At 37.8% G+C, this 19,654-nt stretch overlaps 1 protein-coding gene across 6 annotated transcripts in view; it reads right to left on the bottom strand.

The window, feature by feature from the left end:
* Positions 1 to 17,729, bottom strand: part of LOC117570434 (MAGUK p55 subfamily member 7) — an 89,252-nt gene extending 71,523 nt beyond the window's left edge. Inside the window, exons 1-4 of one of the 6 annotated variants that reach the window (XM_052006712.1) lie at positions 17,478 to 17,729; positions 15,307 to 15,691; positions 861 to 1,043; positions 737 to 794 (exon numbers count right to left, since the gene is read on the bottom strand). In XM_052006712.1, coding sequence (XP_051862672.1) covers positions 737 to 794; positions 861 to 1,043; positions 15,307 to 15,393 — 328 coding nt within the window. In that variant the 5' untranslated portion in view covers positions 15,394 to 15,691; positions 17,478 to 17,729. The remainder of the gene's footprint in view (positions 1 to 736; positions 795 to 860; positions 1,044 to 15,306; positions 15,692 to 17,477) is intronic. The other 5 variants (XM_034252102.2, XM_034252110.2, XM_052006771.1 and 2 more) reach the window with 5 other exon arrangements.
* Positions 17,730 to 19,654: the final 1,925 nt, after the last annotated feature.

Here is a 19,654-nt window from a genome sequence, read left to right as displayed (position 1 = left end):
GCGACACGATTCGAAAACTTGGCGCAGCGAACAGAAACGAAAAAGGAAAAAAAAAACAAAAGAAATAACAACAAATGAAACAACCGCGACGCTATGTACGGCACCAAAAACGTCGACAGTTGCCGCACAACTGATGCGATTAGTCGACGTTGCGAAGCGCCAACGTCAAGCACAGCCACAGCAGAGAGCGCAGCCAACAAAATGGAGAGAGCGAGCGAGAGTGGAGCGTAAAACGTTTGGAGCTGACCACAGAACAACAAAATAAATGGAAAATAAAAACAATTGCAAAAACAAAAGCGACGGCAAAACAAAAGCTGCGCGCGATGCGAGCTACAACAACGAGAGAGAAAGAGCGAGAGCTTGTGAGAGCGCGCTTAAAGTGTCCAAAAAGAGCACAGTTGTGCGGCAACTGCAGTGGCTAACTAAGCAAACAGCTGACAGCTGAACGTGCACAGATTGAAAAGCATTGCGATTAAGCGCAAGCCTTGCTCAACTGTGCGCTTAGTTTGAAATCAACTGAGCTTGCAAATTCTTGATCTCGCACGGAATTTTTTAACTTTCAATACCTTTTTGAAAAACTCATTAAAATTCCTGTTACACCTAAAAATTGATAACACTAAGCTTCTTATTTAGTTTTTAATGCATTCTTGAATTTATATAGATAAAGATCATCATCATCATTAAAAATAGATAAAGATCATCTTCTGGTAGTGTTATTAATAATACTCAAACTTACCCAATCTAGAATCGTTTTTCTTGCGCACTCGCAAGCAAATTGTGCAGGATTTGATGCACTACAAAGACAAGAAAAAGAAAATTAGTGATATCGATAACTTACTATCGATAGTTTGCATACTTACATCGTGTATGTGGCGAATGGCCTCGGTGCGCGATATATTATCGAGTGATAGGCCATTGACCTCGAGTATCTCATCGCCCACTTCCAAATTATCGCGATCGGACGGCGAGCCATATAATTTAATCTTGCCCTCCGCATTCTCAACGAGTATGATGACATATCCAGATAGTTCGACAACTTGTTGCTGCACAGAAAGAACCAACAAAAAAAAATAGAGTTGTCAGATAAAGAAAGTATGCAATAGAAAGGAGGGGAAAAAGTATAATTTTGTTTGAAAATTGCCCTCTGTGCCTACTACAACTTTTGCAGTCCTGCTCATAAAGTCATTTGCATAAATGCTACAAAATGCTAAATGTCCAAGGGTTTGCCGAAAACCAGGGAGGGGGCGAGTGCGGAGCTGGTGGGGAAGGCTGTCCAAAAACAAATTAATTATACACAAATGCGGGCAACTTTGACTAACTTCTCGGTGCTGTATTCGCTCTCCCTCGCTCCCTCTCTCCCTCTTCGCCCACATACATACATACATACATACATATGTACTACAAACATACATATATTGTTACCCTTTAGCTACAGCACATCCCCCAGAGCTACCCTCTCCTTCGCCCCCGCAATTCCTCCATCGTTAGATTTGCTGCTCGTTTCACAGCAGGAGTCGCAATTTCAGCTGCTTTTTCTTATGTAGGCGTTTCATTTCCTCTCTCACTCTCTCTCTCTGTGCGTGTGTAGGCAGCTGTATGTGTAGGTAAATGTGTGTGTGTGTGTGTGTGTGTGTGTGGGAAGTTTTGCCCATTATTGCTTGGGCTGGCTCGTTATGTTAATTACAACAAATTATGCTCGTGTGGCAATGCGTGAGACCAAAAACCCCTACCGAGCACCCCCCTCCGATCACCCCCCAATCATGGTCATCCCCCCCTCCACCCACTACCCTCACCTATCAACCACATTGTAGTGTAAGACCTAACACCGCCTCGGCTTTTGTCTCGACTCGTTCTTCTCAATGGAGATACGCCCACCTGGGAACACAAAGACAGACAGACAGACAGACAGACAGACAGACAGAGAGGCTGAGTTGATGCTTCATCAGCAGCGTATCAGAATGGGTAATAGCCTGGTCTCCAACCCCCTCCCCCTCTTTCTGTCAATCCTTCTCCTATCCCTCATTCACTGTGCGTTTAAGGTGTCTGATAGCAAGCAGTAATGAGCTTTTTGGCTTTTGTCGGTGAATGACAACTGCAGTGCACACAGTTTGAGCAGCACTGCATTCTGCCTGCAACTGTAATTCGACAATTAATTATTGATTATTGTTATTAAATTCAGGGATTTATTAACTGATAGATTGATTGATAACCAGATCGATTGATTGATTGACAAATATTAGTTAATATATATAGCGTTTGATTATTTGGTTGATTGACTGATATATTGATTGACTGACTGATATATTGATTAATTGATTCAAAAGTTGATTGATTGTTAAATATTGGCTTGATTAATTAATCGATTGAGTGAATGAAAAATATTTTTAATTAAATACGGAGATTGATTGTCTGAATATATTGATCCGATTAATATAACATAGTATGGAGCTATAAAATATTGGGATTGAATGACAAATACAGGGATTAATTAACTGATAGATTGATTGTTTAATTAACCAATTGATTCATTGACAAATATTTGTTATTTAATAAAGTGATTGATTGATTGATTGTATATCACTTGAATGAAAGGATTGATTGACAAGTATTTATTATTAAATTCAGCGAATAATTGCTTCAACGATATATTGTTATATTGAATGATAGATTGATTCATTGTTCAATATTGGTTATTAAATATAGGGATTGATTGGTATATTGAAAATTTAATTGACCGATCGACTGCTTGACAAATTATAATAACAATAATGACAGGCATTGATTGATTGGTGGATAGACTGATATATTGATTGACTGATTGATTGATTGTTTGAATATTGGTTTGATTGATATATTAATTGGTTTCTTGGCCTATTGACTGATTTACAAATTATTATTATTAAACATAGGAAGTCCTTTAATCAGATTTAACTGTTAGTAAGTAATTTTACAGAAATTAAAAGATTCGAAATTAAAAATGAAAGCTTGAAGTTATTACTTTAATAGTGCTGCATCTTGGAAAACCATAAACAGAAAATGAACAGCGCTAAATATGAAGAAATCTTATAATTTCTTAGCACAACGCCATATAAAATAAGTAAATGAATGTAATAAAGAAAAGTACAAAATAAAAACCGATTCAATCAAAGTGCCTGTGCAAACAAAAAACCCTGAAATATTTCCGTAAAGTGAGCATAATACGAAAATCAGGGACAATGCCAGTTAGAGCAGCTTTTAAGTACATAGTTTTGCAAAAATTGCCTTGATTTAAGCTTTTTTTCTGCAGCCTAAAAGGCGGCAACAGAAAAATCGTAGAAATAAAAACTGCAACGAGCTGAGGTGAAAGGTTGCGAACTGGGAATGGAAAACAATGTGAGAGTGTGGGATAACAAGAGAGAGAGAGAGAGAGAGAAGAGAGTAAACCGCAAATGATCAAGCAAAGCGGGGAGAAGGAATGCAGTGGGATAGGGAAAGGGGGAGGAGGGGAGCACAGAGATGGCACAAAGCGAATGCTGCGGCAATTGTGGCACACACAAACGCAGACACACAAAAGAATTGGGCGGCGATTGGGCGTGGCAAAAGTGCAATTGTTGCAAGGCTAGGCACGCGCCGCAACACGGAATGCGACAACTACAACAACAACAACGTTAATAACAACGACAACAACAGCGACAGCGACAACAAACAAACAAAACTCTCGACAAAGCAAAACTCAAGCGAACTGAACTCGAGTCGAGTTGAGTTCAGTTGGCAAACAGCCAGAAAAAGCTACAGAGAGAGAGAAGAAAGAGAGGGGAAAGCGAGAGGGGAAGCGTAAGGGAGCAGGACACAATGCCACAAAAGGCACAGGTGCAACAACAGCAACAAAATTCTACATCATGACGATTATACAGCTCATCACGATGTTGATAATGATGATGATTATGGCGATGATGATGATGATGATGAGAAGGTGATGATGGCAACTTGACATTTGATATGCGCCGCGCTTCAAACTCTGCTGTTTTTCTATTTCACACTTTTGCATACCCGGCACAACCTGAAGAATGCGATGTGCGGTTTGTAAGTATTCAAATCAAAAATATAAATATCTATCTAAAAGACTTTCCCATTGCTTCACTGGAGTTCATTCGTCTGTCTGTCTGTCCGTCTGTCTGTCTGTCTGTCCTTTGCTGTGAACTGCCAGAACTTGAAAACCTTAAAAGAGCTAGAGTAATAAGTTCTGGAGATTAAGGATAAAAGTAACCCAAGTCACGACCGCTCATATCATCCAAAAAAACAGTTAAGCGGGAAACGTTATTTTCAACATTTCAAAGGCTCTTTAAGTATTTATTTGGTATTGAATTCTGAAGAAACAAAATATACTAAAAATAACACAAGAAAGCTACAGTGAAGTGTGCTCGACTGTGAGATACGCGCTACCCATTCTGAATAAAAGCAAAATACATAAAATACTAACGACTACATTTGGTATATTCGGGTCTGGTTGCTTTGCCAGACAATCTGGCATTATAGTATTCTATTATATATTTTGAATGTAGTTTTATATCAATATACCAAATATTTTTGTGGTTTATTTTGAAATTAATACCGCACTATGTTGCTTTATTTCACAATTTGGTATCTTTGCGGTATAATAATGTTGTATATTTTTGAAAATGAATACCGCAATGTTTTGCTATTATTCATTTCATAGTCGAGCATACTCAATTGTAGCTTTCTTACTTGTTTTGAATTGTCTTCAAGCATTACCAACAATATTTTTATAGTATCACAAATTAATTTTATAAAAGTAATTTCTTTTTTGAGACGAACAGCAGCCTCAAGTGAATGAAACTGCATGTCGGGTATCACGATAGTCGTGCTTGAGCTTCAATATTTTTTTTTGCTGTGCTGTTTGTTGTTGATGTGATTAGGCGCGGGGCAACAAAGCGATGACAAAAGTCGCGTCAATTGCCGCTGCCGCTGGCCGCCAGGGGGCGTTGAAAAAACACACACACACAGAACGACAGTAGAAAAAATAGAAAGAAAATAAAATACAGGAAAAAGAGAAGAAGAGAAAAAAAGCAGCGACATAATTATTGGCGTTTCAGCGCCGGATGCGGGCACTCAGCAGCCACACACACACACACATATATATATAAAGAGAGAGGCAGACAGGAACAGACATGCAGAGACATGCACACACTTGAGCACAGACATGTGTGTGCATGCTCTTGGGGCGTGTGGAGGACACAACGCAACGCGATGGCGATGGCGACATGGACACTCAACTGGAGCAGTCACAGTCGCAGTTACACTTACCCCCTCCCCCTCCCCATCCCATCTTCCCACGCCCCTCCCTCATCACTGCCCCTTCTGCCTTCTCCATGCCGCACTCGAATGAAAAATGACAGCAATTACGCTTAAATTATGCGTTTGTTTTCATATGGAGCGTCCTTGTCAGCTCTTCTTCTTCTTCTTCTTCTAGTTGTTGTTGCTGTTGTTGTTGTACTTGAAGCTCATTTCACACATTGACACATAGCGCACACAACTATGTGTGTGTGTGTGTGTGTGTGAAAGAGAGACAGAGACGAAGACTGAGAGTGGCTGAAAGATGGGCGACAACTTTATAAAATGCTCTAACCTCAAGAATTAATGTCCACGACATTGTTGTTGCAGTGAGGAAAAAAGCGAAAGAGAGAGAGAGAGAGAGTGTGTGAGAGAAACAGGGTCAAAAGAATAAGAAATAGAATGTGCAGGGAAGAGAAGAAACAAAGCCAGATGGCGAGAGGTGACGGAAAAAAGAAAAGCAGTGCAAAAAAAAAGAAAAAAAAATTAGTTAAAAAAATAAAGAAGTTAACGAAATATTGAAAGAAGTTAGAAAGAAGTAAGAGAAATTAGAATTTCAGTCAAAAAGATAAACATTAAACAAATTTAAATATATTTAAGAAAGTACACAGAGAGAACAAGTCTAGTTTGAAAAAAATGATTGCAAATCTTGAATTAAGATTTTTTCGATCTTGAAATAAGATTAGGTTGAAAAAATCTTAAATCAAGATTTGTATGTTAAATTTGCATTTTAAGATTAAAAACATCTTAATTTAATATTAAAATCTTGCTTCAAGAATGTTTTATTTTAGATTGAAAAGAAGAATGCAAATCTTGAATTAAGATTTTTTCGATCTAAAAAAAAGAATTTCGTTCTTGTTTTTTAAGGTAATGGAATCCCCTTCCTTTAAAATTACAATTCGAGTTATGATCTTAATTTAAAAAAAAAAACCATCTTGATTCAATTTTGACATCATATAATCTTGATCCAAGATTTTATTCTTGATTAAGGAACGTTTTTTCTTTCTGTGTAGATATCAGAAAACTTTTAAAATGTTAAATTAATGAAACATACATTTAACTAAAAAAGTTCTCATATCCCAAAAATAATTCACGCGCTTTTGTAATGCGTTTGAATTTATCCAAACTAAAGATTTTTGTACTGCATTCTATTTTTTGTCAAAGATTCTTCATTGAAAAGAAATATAAAAAGAAAAATCCAAACTAAAGCTCTATAATAAAGAGAGTTGAAATCAAGTGTGACCATATTTAAAACTTTATACGGTCAATTTTGTTATGCTAATTGTGATATATATAACATTGCCACATTTACAACATACATAAATAATTCTCTAAGAATGCAACTGCATTTGATTTTAGCAAGCAAATGCATAGTGTGAAAATTGTGTGACATTCTCTCAACGCAAGTTTCGCAGCTGAAGCTGCAAAAATGAAGCAATTAAGCAAATAAACAATGCTTTTCTGATTTTACAAACATGTTGCAGTAACTGTAAGTGTAAATGTTGCCTCGTAACCTCAATGCGATGACAATGCTTTGTGTAACGCGGTTTAATTAAAACGTTTTCAGCTGCGGGTGCCCTAAAAAATATGCAACGTTTTATGAATTTTAAAATTATGCACTTTATAACGTTAATTCGCAATTGCTTTCAATTTCCATTATACCAAATATAGTAATAGGAATGTTCTTTTTAACTTTGAAATTTATGTGAGTGTGTTTACTGTTTTTATTGAGAGTTTAACAAGTTATACGTAATAAGAGGCGGGAATAAAAATCATGGATTCTTTACAATAATTTATAGATTAAAAAAATTAAGTCTCGAATGGAACAGACAATAATAACTATAGTTGTGATGATTCCTGAATATTTGGTTGCGATCGGATAAAAATTGTAGAAGTTATTAATGAAATACTTTTGTGTGGGAAAATTCGCCTACTTACTATAAGTTGTAGTTGCTTTGGCTGACAAATTAGTATATTTTGCCCTTTATGGTATATTTTGAATGCAGTAATATATCAGTATAAAAATTGTATAATGTAAGAATTCTGTTATATTTTTAGTATTTTTATAGTATGTATGATGTACGTGTTTCGGTATATTTTTAGTATTTTATTGTATATAAATTTGGTGTATTTTAAATTTAATACTGTAGTTTTTTTTACTTGTTTCTGTATTTTTTAACTCGTTTATTTTTATATTTTAAATACTTTTATTACTTCAACAGCTTTTGCAAATTAAACATTTTTGTAATATTATTTTGTAGTAGCTTTAACATAAAATTATATTTTATATATGTACGTACGTATGTATGTCTGCCTAAGACTTTTACATTTTTTCAACCGCCAACCAAACGTGTGTGTGTGTGTGTGTGTGTGTGTTGGCAGAGCATCTGCCCTTCTTTTACTTTGACTTAGCTGCTAATCACACACGCACACACACACCCACACACACACATGCATTGAAAGGCATAGCAAACAATAAGAACAACAATAACAACAACAACAAGAATGACAGAAAACACTTGACTTGTCATATTTGACATATAAATGGCGAAACAAATCTCCGGATATTGTTTTAAATGATGCACACACGCATGCACACACACACACACATACAAACACGCGTCGTGGCGCAAAAACAACGCGCGATGCGGGCAGCGACGTTGACAGCGACAGCGACGGCGACAGAGCAAAGCGGGCTAATCAGACAAAACGAACGAACGAACGAAAAGAGAGAACCTGCAGCAAGTGGGAGAGTGCGAGCGGGAGACTCTGCGTGTGTGTGTGTGTGTGAGTGAGAGCGCGCTGCGTGTGGAGAGCTGTGTGTGTGTGTGCTAAGCCGGCTGGCGGCTGCTGATGCTGCGTGTAGACTTTTGGGCCAGCTGCCAGCCTAATGCAGTGTAGACTTTTCTACCATCAAACGAGAACAAACAAAAACGAAGCAAAAATGAAAAAAAGGCTGCCAATTATTTGCGTCGATGTTGTTGTTGTTTCGTTCGGCTGCCAGCTGCTTGCTAAGTATTTGTTGCTGCTCTGTGCTCAGACTTTGTGTAGAGTTTTTCATGTCTTCTTTTGTGTGTGCGTGAGTGTGTGTTTTTTTTTTTTGTTCGTCGGCTCAGTCAGCTGCGCTGCTAGCGTTAGCATATGTACCGTTTACTGGACTGCGAGCTGCGGTCCAGTTGCTTGATGATGACATGCGCAATGCCCCCGCACACACACACACACACACACACACGCATACGCACACACAGTCATAGACATAGAGGCGAGCACACATGTGCGCTGCTGCTGCTGTCGACGTCACAGCCAGCGCCGCTGTCGCCAGCGTTTTGTGAATTAAAAGCAAGCAAACACACACACACACACACACACACATACGCACACACTCGCACGCATGCTACGCCTAATGAAGCAAACAACAGCAACAGCAACAAGACAGCTAAAAACTTTTCGTATTTCATGGCAATAGTTGCAAAGTTTTGACAACTTCGCGTGTGTCACGTGTGACACAAGGGGTGAGAGCGAGAGGGACAGCTCGACGTGTACTTGTGCGTGTGTGTGTGTGTGTGTGTGTGTTTGTAAGAGTGTGTGACGGTGTCATAAGACGCCGCTAGCGTAATTTACACTTTGGCACCAACACAACACACACACACACACACACACACGAACACACTACACGTGATAAGTAAGCAAATGTGTCGCGACGTTGCAATATTTACGTTGCATACTTTTCAGCGGCGTCTGTAAATAAAACCCACATCATTTATGCAGCATACTTTGCAGTGGGCGACAGTAAATAAAACGCAAATTGTTAGTTATGCACAAGTTTGCACTTAAAATCTCGTTTCGCTTTCCAAATTGATATTCATTTGTGACATTCATGAATGTGTCGAAAGTGCCGCAAAACTATTGCACAATTCCATTAAAACGTTCTACAATTACTACATTTATTAATGCCAGTTATGCCAGATTTATCAGTGCGCACATGTCAAGCATTAAATTGCATTTCAAATGCATTTAACACACAATGTTGTTTTGGAATTTATATTTTCAATGCAATGCAAAAGCGTCGTTAGTATTGAATTTCATTTGAAATGTGCCACATTAAGAGCAGAGACCATTTCATAAAGTTATTGTTGTATACCGCCGCCTGAAAGTATGCAATTAATTTTCGTTTTGGCTCGGCACGTGACACAGCAAATAGCCATGGGTTAAAGCGCAAAAACAACAACAACAGCAAACAACAAAAAGAAAACGTTGATTTTGGCCAACGACGGAATGCAATTTGCATTTAAGTAGCAAGCAGCAAGAACAATAACAGCAGCTGCCAATAAGTGGGTGGATAGAAGGAGAGGGGGGTGTGGTCTACACTGCATTTGCATAAGGCTGACAAAAAGCTCGCTAGTGCAGTTTTAAAGCAAGCAGCTGTTGTGCGTCGTCGTCGCATTGCTAAAGCAAAAAAAGTGTTGCCTACTTTTGTGTGGCCAGCGCAGCTGTTGTTTTGCTTGCTGTTGTTGTTTTTAAGCTGCCGCTGATGATGACAATATGTAATGACAAACGGAGATTTTTACTGGCTTTTTATGACTTATCACACGCTCACTCACACACACACAAACGCACACAGGCACAGCTTACATGGCAACACAAGCAGAGAAGATATCGCGCTGTCGTCGTCGTCGTCGTCGTCGTCAACTCGACTTCAAATTGTGACGGGCAAGGCCAACAGCAGCTGCTAAGGCCTGTTCCCCCCTCCCTCCTCCTCACCACTCTCACTCTCTCTCTCTCTCTCTCTGTCGCTCGCTCTCTCGCTCTGCACTCAGCTCGCACTTGGCTTTGCCCTTCACTCGTTGGCTCTCTCAGCTGACTGTCGAACAGCTGTGTGTGTGTGTGTGTGTGACACACACTTAACACCCACACACAGACACACACACACACGCACTGAGATGAAAACAGACTCTGGCAAACGGCAATGTTTAATTAAAAGCAACGCGTGAAAGTTGCTGCGATGCAAATGGCAGCGAAATGCGAACGAAACAAAGGCATCAGAAGATGCACAAGAAGAAGAACCCGAATAAGGAGGGGAAGCAGAAGGAGAAGGAGCAGGAGGAAGAAGTGACTGTTGTCTTCGCTTTGCCATGGCACAAAATTATTTCACGCGCTTGCGACAATTTCAATCAATATCTCTTGCAATTTTAAGCATATCTCCCTCTCGCTTTGCCCAAAAATTATTGTAGCATAACCGCAGGCGCAATGACAATAACGAAATTCTGCAATTAGCAAGCATTTTCGGCATTTGCCATTGATTTTGGTTGCTGCTTCATTTAAATGTTGCGATTACTGCCTTCCCACAGTTGTGCTGTGGTCACATTGCATCTGAGGCCCAAAATTGCATTGCGTGGAGTAAAATTCAGTTATTTGCTGTAGCTTGGGAAATATTTTCGACCACAATCGATCAAATCGCTTCAATCCAATTTGAATTGACTGTGATTATCGATAAGTTTGATGGATCAATCACAAATCAAATGAAATCCCGAGATGAACAAAAGAAAATAAAAGAAAGAAAGATCTAGCATTTAGTTGGAAATGCATCGAAGAAACGAATAAAAACAAAAGAGAAACAAGTAAGAAAGAAACAAGAATATGAAAAATATATCAAAGGCTTTATTCGGTATACAACATTAACAAGTAAGAAAGTTACAGTCGAGTGTGCTCGACTGTGAGATACCCGCTACCCATTTTTAATAAGGGCAAAATATTGCGGTATTATTTCCAAAGTATACCGAAATACTAAAAAATACTAAAAATATACAAAATGGTATGTTTGGTATATAGATACAGGACACCATTCAAAATATACCATAGACGGCACAATGTACCAGATTGTCGGCCAAAGCAACTAAGAGCCCAAGTAAGTAGGCGTTTTTGCCCATACAAAAGTATATCTTTAATAACTTCCACAATTTATCTGATCGCAACCAAATTTTCAGCAATCATAACTACTATAGTAATTATAGTATATACCAAAATTCGCAACTCTAGCTTTAAAATTACGCTTGTTATTCGATTTTTTTGATTTGCAAAAATGTGAAACAAACTTGATCTGCGTGCAAACATAACAAATGTTGTCGAAAAAAATTATAGCTCTATCTCTTATAGTCTCTGAGATCCAGTGTTTCATACGGACAGACGGACAGACACACAGACGGACATGGCTAGATCGTCTCGGCTGTTGACACTGATCAAGAATATATATACTTTATAGGGTCGGAGATGCCTCGTTCTATCTGTTACATACATTTCCTGCCGGCACAAAGTTATAATACCCGTCTACCCTATGGGTAGCGGGTATAAAAATATGCCATAAAGTGCAAAAATATACCAGATTGTCGCCCAAAGCAACTAAGGGCCGATTGCCCAAACAACAGTATTTCTTATATAACTTATACAAAATAAACCTGATTTTTAGTGCAGAAAAGTAAAATTGGATAATTATGAATTACGTTTAAATCCATGAGAAAGTAAAACTTTTAATTACATATGTGCAGTTCTCGGGACTCTTCACGCAACAATTCCTGGAAAAAGTGAAGTGCATTCGCGCATTTCCTTTTGCTATATGAAAGCATTTTCCGCGAAAATCGTTTGTAGTCTGGAATGAGAATTTTCTCGCATGTGGGTGACGAGTAATTGTTGGTGGAATTCGAAAATTAAATGCGTAGCATCTTTTTTTAAACAATAATAATAATAATAATAATAATAATAATAATAATAATAATAATAATAATAATAATAATAATAATAATAATAATAATAATAATAATAATAATAATAATAATAATAATAATAATAATAATAATAATAATAATAATAATATAATAATAATAATAATAATAATAATAATAATAATAATAATAATAATAATAATAATAATAATAATAATAATAATAATAATAATAATAATAATAATAATAATAATAATAATAATAATAATAATAATATTAGTTATCATAAATTTGTGATTTGATTCAACTCACCGTTAACTCGTTTTTTTTTTATTTCCCCCCCGCGCTGAGAATCGTAATCGTATTTAACTCATTAAAATGTTGAACTAATTGCCAGAGAGTGTGTGTGTGTGTGTGTTTGTTTGGCAAATGTCAATGGATTCACAGCTTGAGGCAACAATTTTAATTATTGTCATCAGCACGATGATTATCATTTTTAATTATGATATGCGAGAGCAGCATGAAAACGTTGCAAATTATTTACGAATTTATTTTTGCGTGCAACTAAGCGACAAATGAAACACACACAAACCCACACACACACACACACATATGCCAAGAGAGGAGAGAATCCAATTTCATTTTAATTAGACGAGTTTTGTGTGACTTTTATTGCAACATGGCAACAGGAACATCAGGTGAGACTCCTCTCCCAACGAACTTTCCCACTCGATTCAATGAATCAATGCCACACAAAACAACTATTTGCGGCTATCCATTCTAATACAACAAATGCAGCACAAATAAGTTACTACACTAACATTTTACTATGTTGACTACCAAAAAACGCAAAGCTCAATGCTTCATTTGGCATTTATCACTTATACATTCACTAATTGTATTCACGCATTTAATTCAATTGGTCAATAATAACATCATTATTAATGTACAAAAAAAATATTATATTAAGTATAACCTAATAGGAGCCATGCAACATTTTCTAAATACAAATCTAAATAATTGTTTTAAAGTAAAGTGAATGAAAACAAGAAAGGAAGAGTCGAGTGTGTTCAATTGTGAGATATCCGGTATTCGCTTTCAATAAAAGCAAAGCTATGCGGAATTATTCTTAAAATATACCGAATAATATACTACATTCGAAATATACCAAGGCGATCAAAACATACCAGATTGTCAAAGCAGTCAATAAAAGCAATTTTAATACTAAAAAAAAATAAAATATATCGAATGTTATATTTGGTATACTAGAGTATTAAATAACAACAAAACAATGCGGTATTTTTCTTGAAACATAAACAAATATACCAATTACAAACAACAGGTGCTTAAAATATATCCAAATAAATATATTACAGCGAATAGTGAAATATACCGAAGGCTACATTTAGTATACCATAGAGTACTATTATTCCTTAAATATACCAAAGTAATATACTTTGTATACCGTAGAGTACTCATTGAAATGAAGAAGTACAAAATTAATATACTAAAAAGAATACTGAAAAATACCGCAGACTATATTTAGTATATCATAGAGTACTAAATAATAAACTCTCACAGAATTGTCAACGCTGTGTCCCTCTTTGTGTAATGTAAAGCAATTGCAAATGGGTGTTGAAAGGAGCGAGTTGAGTTATGATAGATTGCTTAATTAAGGGGGTGAAAGAAAGGTAGTTAGACTGGGGGGTGGTAGGAGAGTGGAGTATGGATTGGCTATTTGTTAAACGAAATGCGAAATGGGAAATGGACGTACGTGGAGAGTCGAAAGTGCTTTTGGGACTATCGCTAACGCTTGCATAATTGAGAGGCGCAACATAGCTCGCATACACAAAGGACACTTGAAAAAGGATGTGCACACACACACACACAGGCATACAAACACACATACACTGATTGACGATGCAAAGGGGAAGCAGGGGGAATTGGGCCTAGGCCCAAGGCACTTAGGGCCCAGGAGCACAAAAAAACAAAAAAAAAAATGAAACCAAAACCGATGCGGCTCTCGTCCTTTTGGGAGACGGCAGAAGAAAAGGGGAATGGTTAGGGTCGCCCATGGGGGGAAGGGGTACGGGACAGAAGAAGCAGTAAGGGAGGGAAGCTCCTTGGGGAGCGTATGGGCATTGAATTGAAGTACGCTGCTTTGTTGCCGGGCTGCCAATGGGCGCACATAATGAGACAACCTCTCTCTCTCTCTGTCTCTCTATCGCTCTCTTGCTCTTGCTCTCCCTCGCCTTTTCTTTGCTTTGTGCTGTCCCTTTTACGCTCGCTCGCTCTTTTGGCGCTCGCTATTCGTTCCATTCTTCTTTTTTGCAACCCATTGTCATGGATGTCCATTGAGCAAATGGACTGCGTCCGTCGCTGACTGAATTCGTGACAACAAACTCGTTCAGCCATGCAGCTGCATCTCAGTTTTGTTACGGAACTCATGAAACTGGCCATCAATCAATCAGTGCATCAATCAGTCAAGCGTTGCATTTGTTAATGGCTTTTTGCACGCTCAACTCATTAGTATCCTTCACTAAAATAGTAATTTCTCTCTTGTCTACTATCATTTTGTGGTAGATCAATCAATCAATCCATTTTCCCATCGAAGTAACAATCAATCAAAAGATCTTTGTATGAATCAACTTTCTACCATCAATCATAACAAATTTGCAATAAAGCGATTGATCAGACAATCATTTGACCTAATTCAAAACTCAACAAACTAACAATCAATCAATCATAACATCAATCAGTCGGGCATTGTTTGTATCACAGTAGCTCCTTTTAGCTATGCGTATAGATGACAACAGTCAGAAGAAGCATTGATTGTTCAATCCATTGACTACCAATCAATCAATCTGTCAATCGAGCTTTACTCCTTTCACTAAATAGTAATTACTCTCACTCTCAATCAATCAATCAATCACTAAAATAGTTATTACTCTTAGCAATCAGTCGTATGAAAGAGCAAATAAATTGATCGATCAATCAATCAATCAAATCATCAATCAGTCGAGCGTTGCTTCCTTCACTAGAATTGTCATTACTCTTAGCAAACCATCAGTCGAATGATTTATCAGTCAATCAATCAAACAATCAATCAGTCATCAATCAATTCTTTCACTAAATAGTAACAACTCGTAGCTAACCATCAATCAAATGAAATAGCTAATGAATTATTTGATCAATCAAAGCATCAATCATGCTTTAAAAAGCCTTAGGATATTTCCTTATAAATGTGGTTACAACTCACCTTTCCCTGCGACGAGGATATCGTTGAGGCCGACGGTGTGCCCGAGGATTGTGCGCTTAACGTGGATCGGCTGCTGTTCGCTTGCATTGCGCAGCGCGGCGACTTTCCCCCCGCGTGTCTCGCTTGCCTCGATTCTCCTGTCCTGAGGCCTATTGAGGTGGCAGACACAATCAACTCGCTATCGCTTCGAATTCTTTGTCTCCCTCAATTGTTGTTAACATTTTTCCACTTTCAATTTGTTTGCATCGCTCATGTTTTTTTCATGAATTTATCTAAATTGTTTTAAATTGCTAGTTGCGCTAAGTATTACTAATTTTTTATATTTTTTGTATTTTAACTACTCCTTAAACTTTTCAATTTTGGCGTTTTGGGGTTGTGCGTATTGCTAAAAGTGTAAAAAGAAAACAATTATTATAATTAATATTCATATTCACAGCATTAAGCGAACGCAAAATAAGAATTGTCAAACATTTTGAGTAGACTTTGATTCATCTGTCAAATCATTTAGTTAAGCTTAAGCTTGAATTGCTTCAGTCTGTATTTGAGTTTCTCTAGTGAACAAGAGATTCAAGTTTTATTAAATGGTGAGTTGAATCAAATTAAAATATTTGCGATTGTTAGTCAATTGTATAGTGATTAATCTTTATACGTTAAGTTCAATCAGTTTCATAAATGAGTTTAACTTTAGTTAACTAAAAAAGACTCCACAATGTTTGGGTTAACATTATATTAATAATGATAAATAGTTCAAGAGTAAGAATAAATAAGGAATTGTAATAAGGACTTTAGGGTAGATCCCAACTTGACTAATGAAATAAAAATGCTGCACAAAGACTGTGCAACATTAACGCACAACAACAGTTGCACAAATGCTGCCGAAAGAGTTTACAATGCAAATTATTTGCAGTCGCATAAAAAGAGCTCTCAAGGTTGCAGCGCTGACTTTAAGTAAATTGGGGCGCAAAAACAAAAAAAAAACACTTTGAGAGGGTGTGTGTGTGTCTGTGTTCGGCCTTAAAATGTCAATTGCAATTGGGTAAGCAGCGACAGCAGCAACAGCAGCAGCTTCAGTATATTGCAACTTGCAGCATGCAACGACCGTCTGTCTATCAGCTGCACATAAGTGCACCCCATAATTGTCCTGCGAATGTATTTGTTCCTCGCCCCAACCGAAAAAACATTGTCTCGAAGTGCCCGTCAAACTGTCAGCCTGCAGGGTATGCAACACTTTTTATTATTATTATTATTTCGGCGCGCTGCACACAAAATATGGCAAAAGCAGAACGGAAAGCAATAAAAAACTATAAAGAAAAACACACACACAAACACATGCGAAAAGCAAGAAAAACAGAAAAACAAGCGAAATAGCATTGTAAAAGAAGGGGAGAAGTAAAATGGCAGCAACCGCAAAACTCTGGAGCACAAATCAAAAGAAAATGTCACAGTCAGCGTCAGCGTCGACTGCGACAGCGAAGTCGCGGTCGACAGCAAGCAAGTTTTTCGACTGCTCTCAACGGGGCGAAATCCAAATGCCCAAAAATAGGGCTAGGTCATTTATGGAGCACCCAAAAGCACAGTGGAGCACAGCAAGGACAAGCAGCCAACACAGACACACACACACATACATAGACAGACAGCAAAGGATGCTGCAACGCGTGCTTTGGCTGCTGGCACGCCCAATTGAAAGGAGGGCTAAGCAGCAAGCAAGCAGAAAGCAGCAAAAGCAGCCTCCGCAGCAGCAGCAGCATCAGCAACGACAATTTCATGCCAAGGGCAGCGCGGCCAGCCAAAGCACATTTTGCGGCGCAGACATAACCTCAACTTCTTGCGCGCTGCTTACCACGCTGCCAGCGTTGACGTCGACGTCGCTGCTGTTAGAGCAGCCATTTTATAGGCCAGGCAACAGCTTTGTGTGTGCGATTTATGCGCGCACACACACACACACACATACAAATTTGTTGGCTGCTTTTTCATGTTTCTTTCATTTGCAAATTTATATGCAAACAACAAAATAAAGAACCAAAAATAGTGTCAAGGCGATAGCATTGAGAGTTTGAGAGGCTGCAGCAAGATCAGATGCAGCGACTTCAAAGCTGATTGCTATGATTGCGTTGCATACGTTTCCAAATAATAATAAATTAGAATGTAATTTTAATAAATTTGAGCATTACTTGTAAGACACCTAGGATAATGCGTTGTTAAACTTAGTTTTGTGCGTTTCGTTTCGTTTCGTTTTTCTTTTTTTTTGGTTTTTTTGGTGTTTGTTTGCTTTTTCGTCGATTATTTTGAAGAGCTTTCCGTAGATATTCTTTGATGCGAGTTGTGCGTTTTGACTCTTATTAATATTGTTTTCTTGTTATTATTATGATCTGTTTATATATTAACATTATTATTTATGTCATTGTTGTTGTTGGTGTTTTGATTTCGCTGCTGCTTCTCTTCTTGTTGTTGTTGTTGTTGTTGTTGTTATGTAGCTTCACATTTTCATAGGCTCTAGCTTTTGTTTGGCATACGAGGGGATTAAGGCGAATACCGTGAACAAAAAAAATACTGTAACACACTCACGTACACACACATGCACGCACGCAAGCTCACACACACACACATATATACGCATACACGCGCGCACGCAGCAAGAAAAAAATTCGAGTGGCGGCAGCGACGGTGACAGCGACGGCGACGAAGACGGCAACGCGTTTAACACACAAAAAAAAAAAAAAAAAAAATCCGAAATAAAGCGTTGCGAAATTTGTAGCAAAAGTTTCCAACGAATTCTTTATTTTGTTGGAGTGTTGTCGGATTTTAACCAATCAAAAATTATGCGAATTCTAAAACACAAAAAACTTTAACTTAACGCCAAATAATAATAAAAACAAAGCGTAAAATGTGCGTGTGTGTGTTTGACGCGACTGAACAATTATTTAAATAGTTAAGCATAGCCCCAACAACGGAATCGCAGTAGTTTGCCGTTGGTTGCTGATTATGATTCTGATTCGGATTCGGGATTCTGTGATTGGGATTTCTTGCCGTGTGCAATTTTTTTTTTTTTTTTGCTTTTGCTTTTTGCGCTGCGCACGCCCGTTTCTTACCGCCGTCCGCAACCGTAAAGTATGCTACAACAATTTGTGTTGAAATCTTGCGCGTAACTAAACTGAGCGATGAAAGAACTAAGACACAGCAGCCCGTTTTTACCGTTTGCCGTTAGCCGATGCGCCGCTGCTGCTGCTGCTGCTGTGTTGTAGCCCCGTGCGTGCATTGGCGCTGGCTTCGTTTCTGTTTCTGTTTCCAGTTTCGGATTCTATTTACTGCGACAGCAGCAGTCAGCAGCAGCAGCCGAGGATGCTTAAAAAGCCGACGTTTGTTTGAGCTGCTGGACCAACAGCCGAACGCACAAAACTCTCAAGTCTACAACAGCGAGAGAGTAAGAGAGACAGAGCGCGCGTGCGGCATTAATGGAATACACAACGGGTGGGTAACGGGTAATGGGCAACGGCTGTTTAAGATTCCGCGTGGCCTAGCAGCGTTACCATTACTACTACCGCACGACGAACCAATTTAATTCACATTATTTTCGCTCCGCAATTATTTTCAAACAAATTTTGCGTTTTGCATAAAACCGAAGCTGCCAGACGCGCGTGCATTGACTGTTATAACAGAGAAGAAGCAGAGCTCAGCTGTTATTTTGAAGCCATAACATAAGTAGGTATATTTTTTAAATATTTGTAAATGAAAATTGTATATTATTTTAAAAATATCCATTTCAAGTTTAACGTGTGCAATAGGTTTAGTATTTCAATTAATTTAAATATGATTAAAACTTACAGTGCTGCCACATGTTTGTAAATTGATGCTGTAATGTAGACTTTTGATGTTAACGCAAAAAAGAGCAAGACAAACTGGAGTTGACACCGCGGTGCACCGCCACAATGATTGCGCTTATACTGTGTGACCGTTGTTGGGATTAAACTACTAAAATACATCGGGCAGTACCACATAAAAACGTTTGTTCTTCGCTTTGGCGAATATTATTTTAAGAGTGACGAAAAAAAAATTATTTAATTTCTCAAAATACTACTTGTTTTTGAAATGCTATGAAACAAATCGTTTTTGCAAAATATTCGTTAATTAGGTGTAACCAGCTCACAATCAGGAAATTCTTTCTATTGGTATATTTTTCTACAGTTTATGAAATATATTCGTATTGCGTAGTAGTATTCAATAAAACCGTATTTACAGGCAGCTCTTTGTATGACTTGAGTCATTCTTCTAATATGATTAAATAATTAATAATTTTTAAAATGATTTTTCGATTTTCAAAAGCAAACCAACAAATTGTTAAAAACAAAAT

Source organism: Drosophila albomicans, chromosome X (assembly GCF_009650485.2).
Source record: "Drosophila albomicans strain 15112-1751.03 chromosome X, ASM965048v2, whole genome shotgun sequence".
NCBI classification, from domain to species: domain Eukaryota; kingdom Metazoa; phylum Arthropoda; class Insecta; order Diptera; family Drosophilidae; genus Drosophila; species Drosophila albomicans.
Note: the sequence above shows the minus strand (reverse complement) of the source record. Positions and strands in the feature narration are given on the sequence as shown.